The 6,000-nt window shown below is 39.3% G+C and overlaps 1 protein-coding gene across 2 annotated transcripts in view; it reads right to left on the reverse strand.

The window, feature by feature from the left end:
* The window catches only part of BAIAP2L1 (BAR/IMD domain containing adaptor protein 2 like 1), a 69,368-nt gene extending 69,179 nt beyond the window's left edge, over window positions 1-189 (reverse strand). For both annotated transcript variants that reach the window (XM_034669809.1, XM_019808272.2), the window contains exon 1: window positions 117-189. In XM_034669809.1, coding sequence (XP_034525700.1) covers window positions 117-186 — 70 coding nt within the window. In that variant the 5' untranslated portion in view covers window positions 187-189. The remainder of the gene's footprint in view (window positions 1-116) is intronic.
* Window positions 190-6,000: the final 5,811 nt, after the last annotated feature.

Genomic DNA, 6,000 nt, shown 5'->3' on the forward strand with positions numbered 1-6,000 from the left:
TACTAACTTAGACATTTTAAAAATTCACTATTAAGCACTTAAAAAAATTAAGTAAAATATTTACTGAATGGTTTTTATATCTGCACTATGTCTGTAAATTTAGAAAAGGGACTTACCATTAACAGCTTTTTCATAGTTTTTTCCTAGGTTTATTAAATTCCGTAGCCCAGGATTGAACTGTTCCATAACATTCTGACAAATAAACAAAACAAACAAATTAATAAAATAAGCAAACAGATCAAATAATCTTTAGATTTTGTCACTACATGGCCTGGGGTACCTATGTATGCCTCACAGTACAGTCTACAAAGCCATGAATATTTATTTCAAAACAACAAAGAGCACATATTTCCTTACGGATGGAACTGGGTCCCTGCACCAGCCAGGCATGTGTCATCCTGGCAGTCTTCCACTGCCCAAGGGCTGCCTAGAACTTACTGTAAATAGAGAAAGCAGCAGACATGCATACCTACAAAGCACACCCCACAAGGGCTAAGGGCCCAGAAGCTGATGCTCCCTTTGGGGTTTAAGTAGGTTAATGGTTGTCAGACTAGTGTTAAAAACAGGCGCACATGATCAGAACTTAATTATATGAGCAATGTTTTGGTTATCAATTGAACAGAAATTTCTAAGAGATCTTGTTTATTCATTAAGTACTTATGTAGTAACTACCAAATGGTAGGTCCTGTGCACACAAGAGATGGGAAGGCATGGTTTCCCTCTCACGGACTTCATGATGCCATAGCTGTGCAAATGCCATGGTTTTCACTTTTAAAACTGTCATTCCTGTAGCACTAGAAAGTCATGAACATAGAGATAAATGCTATGATGAGTATTAAGATAGGCAATTATTTAGAATGTTGATCTAAACTTAAAATATCCTAAATCGAAGCAGAGACAATAGATCATTCCTACGGGGCTCTGACTTCTTGACTCAGAACACGTGGTATTTGTTCCATCTACAAATAATGAGCTTCACAATATTTATGATCCCAGATAGACCACTCAAGTCTCCTCGCCCCCTCTCTCAAAATGTGAACTCCGTTTGTAGAGAACCAAGCAATAAAAAGAATGAAAAAATACCCAACATTCAAAGGGGCAGATACTTGATACACATGCTCTGCAGAATAAAAAGTTTCTCCTTTATAAATCAGTATAGAGAACATAGTAACTTTTATTTTATCAAACAGTGATAAAGGCTTATCATGAAAAACAACCCCTGGCTCAACCTTTCCTCAAACCTGAACTTATTCCCAAGAGCACTTTCAACTAAGCAGTTATTCTTGTATTTATTGCCATAGTTTGGGATAACATTCTTCATTTTTCGATTTTGGATGATAAATATTGGCTTTCTACTACAGTAGATGAGGGCTTAGCTCTCCACACCACCCCACTCTCCCTACTTCAATCTTTCCTATATAATTAAACGGCAATTTCCTGGTTAAGTCGATGGTCAGGGTTTATTACAACTTTGTAAATATCAGTCACTACAATGCAAGGAATGTACTAAGGATTAGGTTTCCTTTCTTGGTACACTCTTTGTTTCTCCTGGGATTAACAATCTTCTCATCTCCCTCCTCCCAGCTTAGTTTTCCACGAATCCACCTTAAAATTTTCCACATGCTCTACCACATCTAGTAGAAGTCTTATCAGTACTTTACAAACACACAAACTTGTCAGCTAATCCTCCATTCCATTTTTCCCCAGAACTTCCTCCAAGGACTCTCCGTCCTCTGGCTCAGTCTGGCCTGACTGTCCCTGCCACGCTGTTACCCTTGCATGTCCCTTTCTGATCCCCTGTGTTAGAGCTCTCATTAACTGGACTCCACACCTTCCTCTTTCTTCATTTATTTCTATTTGCTGGAGATCATTCTCTAAAATAACCTAAGAAATGGTGCATAAGAGGTAAATTTGAGTCCCCATGTGTCTGAAATTATCTGTACCTTGACATTTGATTGATATTTTGCTGGGTAGAGTATTACACAGCTCAAGTGGTTCTCCCTTAGAATTTTAAAGATACTGCTCCACTATTTTTAACATCCAGTTTTGCTACTGAGAAGTCAGCCATCATTTCTTCTTCCTTTGTATAGGACTTTGGTGGGGGAAGCCCTGTATGCTACATAATGGTCTGTCTCAGTGTGGGGCCTTTTTCATTTATTTTACCAGGCACTTGATACACGCCTTCCATATAAAAAACTGTGTCCTTTAGGTCTGAAAAATGTTCCTATTTTGTTTCTTCTCTCTCCCTACTTTCTGGAATTCTGATGAGGATTTTACATATCCTGGTTTCTTCTCTAATCATTTTACCTTTTTCTCTGATTTTCCACTTTCTGTTCCCCCATCTCTGACAGATATCAACTTCACATTCCAACATTTAGAATGTTGGAATGTGCCCTCCACTTTATGTTACTTTATTTTTTAACATTTATTTATCTTGGAGAGTGAGAGAGAGGGAGGGAAGGAGAGAGAGAGTACGTGCAAGAGTGGGGAGGGGCAGAGGGAAGAGAGACAGAATCTCAAGTGACTCCCCACTGAGCAGGGAGCCCAATGTGGGGCTGGATCTCATGACCTGAGCCGAAACCAAGAGTCAGGCGCTTAACTGACAGAGCCACCCAGGTACCCCCATTATGTTTTTAAAACTTTTGACACTGTATTTTTAATTTGGGCTCTTTCAGAGTTTTTAGTTAACCCCCTCCCCCATTTTTCTTCAGGATATATTTATATGAGAGAGTGAGTGAGCATGAGAGCAGGGGGAGGGGCAGAGGGAGAGAAACTTCAAGCAGACTCCCCACTGAGCATGGAGTCCAATGTAGGACTCAGTCCCACGACCCATGAGATTATGACCTGAGCTGAAACCCAGAGTTGGATGCTTAACCAACCAAGCCAACCAGGTGCCCCTGGTTATTCCTTTTTAAAAGCATCCTGTTCTTATTTTGTGAATGTAATATTGTCTCTAATTTGAATAAACTGAAAGCAATATTTTTTGTTATTTTCTTCCAGTTCCCCCATATTATCTCCTGATTATTTCATTTCATTGTTTGGTATCCATCTGTCTTTTGTGTTGGAGGCTTTCAGCAAACATCTGGTGATCCCTGGTCACCAGTTCATATTTAAGAGTAAAGCCCTAAAATGCTGGCTGGAAGCTTGTGGGGTTGTTGACTAGCAGGCTTCATCTGGAGTGACTGGACAAGTCAGATACAGAGAAACTGGCCCTGTGACAGTAACCAGGGTCCACTGAGTCTTTTCAGAGAAGTTTCTCATTTTCTGTCAAGGGTAGGGGAAGAGGCAATCACCAGGTGGTCAGCTTTCCCCCATCAGGAAGGGGAATGGGTTGGGAATTCCACAGTTTACTGGGCTGATTTTTACTGAACTTCCCTGCTCTCTACTCCAAGGTTACTACTGCTGGTATTTCCACATCAAGAACTCCTCTGATTCAACATACCCTAAGATTAAATCTCCAGTCTGCCGGTCAGAGGGAGCTGCTGGTAGAACTGGTGGTTGTGGCAGGAAAGGAAAACTGGCCATTAAACAACTTGTGTAACTGCTTCTCTAGCCCTGGGTGTCCCCTCCTTCCCCACCTTCTGTGGACTGCTCCTCAGCCTCAGGGGTAAACTGCTCAGCCCTCATCAGTTCTCCCACTGCAGATTCTTTAGGTTTTCTTAAGGCAGCTATCACTCCTCTGTCCATTTTCTACCACCCCAAATTTTCTTAGGCCTTTTGTCAACTGCTAAGTCTTTTTTCAAGCCTTTACACCACGGATTTATGGGTTTTTTTTCCCCCTTTCCTTTTTAAGTTCCGTTGCTATCATTTCAATGTATTATTAGAAGCAAAAGAAAAAGAAACCTCATGGTCAATCTGCTGTGCTTAACTGTAAGTCCATTCATCCTGTGTTATTACAGCTTCTCATCTGTTTGAGCCCCATAACCAGTAGCCATAAAGCCCCAAAGCCAATGATGACTCCCCCTACCAATTTCTCTGCAAGACAATAAGCCTCATACCTGATCGGAGGGACCTGTGGCCATAGCTGCTATTTCTATCATCTTTTCTCAATTTCCTTGTTTTGTTTTTTTTTTAAGCTTATTTTGAAATCATTTAATATTCACAAGAAGTTGTAAAAACCTCAGAGTTCTCAGGTATGCTTCTCCTATGGTAACTTATATAACCATAGTACAGTGTCAAAACTAGGAAACTGACAATGGTACAACACTTATTAGCTAAACTACAGACTTTATTTGTATTTACCAGTTTCTATATCACTCATTTGGGGGAGGGGGTGCACTGTTTCTATAAAATCCTACTACGTGTATAGATTTGTATAACCATCACCACAGTTATAATATAGAACTGTTCCATTAGTGCAATGATCTCCCTCATGCTACCCCTTTATAGCCACAGCCTCCCCAACAGTCCCAGCAACCACCGATCTCAATCACTGTAATTTTGTCATTGTGAGGATGTTCGAAAAATGGAATCATACAGTATGTGACTTAGGAGACTGGCTTTTTCACTCAGCACAATGTCCATAAGAACTACCCAAGTTGCTGGGTGTTATCAATAGTTGATTCCCTTTTTTGGCTGGTAGTATTCCATAGCATGAATGTATCACAATTTACAGATTTGCCCATTGAACATTTGGGTTGTTTATAGTTTTTTGCAATTGTGAATAAACCTGATATGGACAATCACATATGGGTTTTTTTGTGAACATAAGTGTTCTTATCTCTAGGATAAATATCTAGGAGTTCAATTGCTGCGTCATTTGGTAGTTGTATGTTTAACTTCGTAAGAAACTGCCAAACTATTTTCCAGAGTGCTTGTGCCATTTTACATTCCCACCAGCAATGTATGAGATTTTCAGTAATTTTTAAACTCTAATAGCTTCATCAGAAAATTACTCTTTAATAAGAAGAAAAGTACTTTTTAAATATCTCTTTAAAATTCTTATAATAATTTTATGACGCTGAGTCTCAATGGTAAGAATATAAGGAAACAGATACAGAGCCAACCCCGCCTACTAGCATTAAACAGTCATAAAAAGAAGCCCAGATCTGTGTTCCTTCTTAAGATTGTTCTTAGTTCAGCTTACCCAAATAAGGGGAAAATATAATTTGGTTTCTCAATATAATTCTTGAAATGTTTACATGTAAGTCCTATCTTAAAATATGAAAAACAATGAATTAATGAGAACTTCCAAAGTTAACACCAAGCATAAGCCACTATCCAAATGATGCTACAAGGGAAAAACAGGTTAATAAGACCTGGACCTACAATAAGCTTCAGAGAAAACAATATAAGACCTTTTAAGCTTGAAAGTTCAACATATACTTCAATTCCTTATTATTTAGCTTTAGCTACAGAAATTTCCCCCCCAGAAACTCTGGCCCCTTTGAACAGTGGAAAAGCCATTTCTACCCTGGCTCTTGGCCATTAATCTAGTTATTTTAGCTGAAGTACATGTATTTTTAAACCCAGGAACAAAAAGCAGTGCTGCCTTTGTATTCCACGATCTGTGAAGTTTTATAAGTAGAAGTGGATTATCTTTGTGAATTGGATGGGTCCCACATTTTTTTTGAGAGGGCAGCTGTTGGGTCAAAGGTCATATGCACTGTGTTAAGGCTTATTAAGACCTAAATTTTTTCTTTTAAAGATTTTTTAATTTCTTTATTCGACAGAGATAGAGACAGGCCAGCGAGAGAGGGAACACAAGCAGGGGGAGTGGGAGAGGAAGAAGCAGGCTCATAGAGGAAGAGCCTGATGTGGGGCTCGATCCCATAACGCCGGGATCACGCCCTGAGCCGAAGGCAGACGCTTAACCGCTGTGCCACCTAGGCACCCCAAGACCTAAATTTTTTATATAGCCTATGATTTAGAGAAAATCACCAGTAGTAATGAACAAATCCATTTTAATTTAGGTTTGGCACTAAGAATAAAAGGTTTAAGATACAAAGTATAAACACAAAATAAATTATAAAATGTATTAATGGTCCAGGAAGCACTATT

This window comes from Ailuropoda melanoleuca, chromosome 10, assembly GCF_002007445.2.
Source record: "Ailuropoda melanoleuca isolate Jingjing chromosome 10, ASM200744v2, whole genome shotgun sequence".
In the NCBI taxonomy this organism is placed as follows: domain Eukaryota; kingdom Metazoa; phylum Chordata; class Mammalia; order Carnivora; family Ursidae; genus Ailuropoda; species Ailuropoda melanoleuca.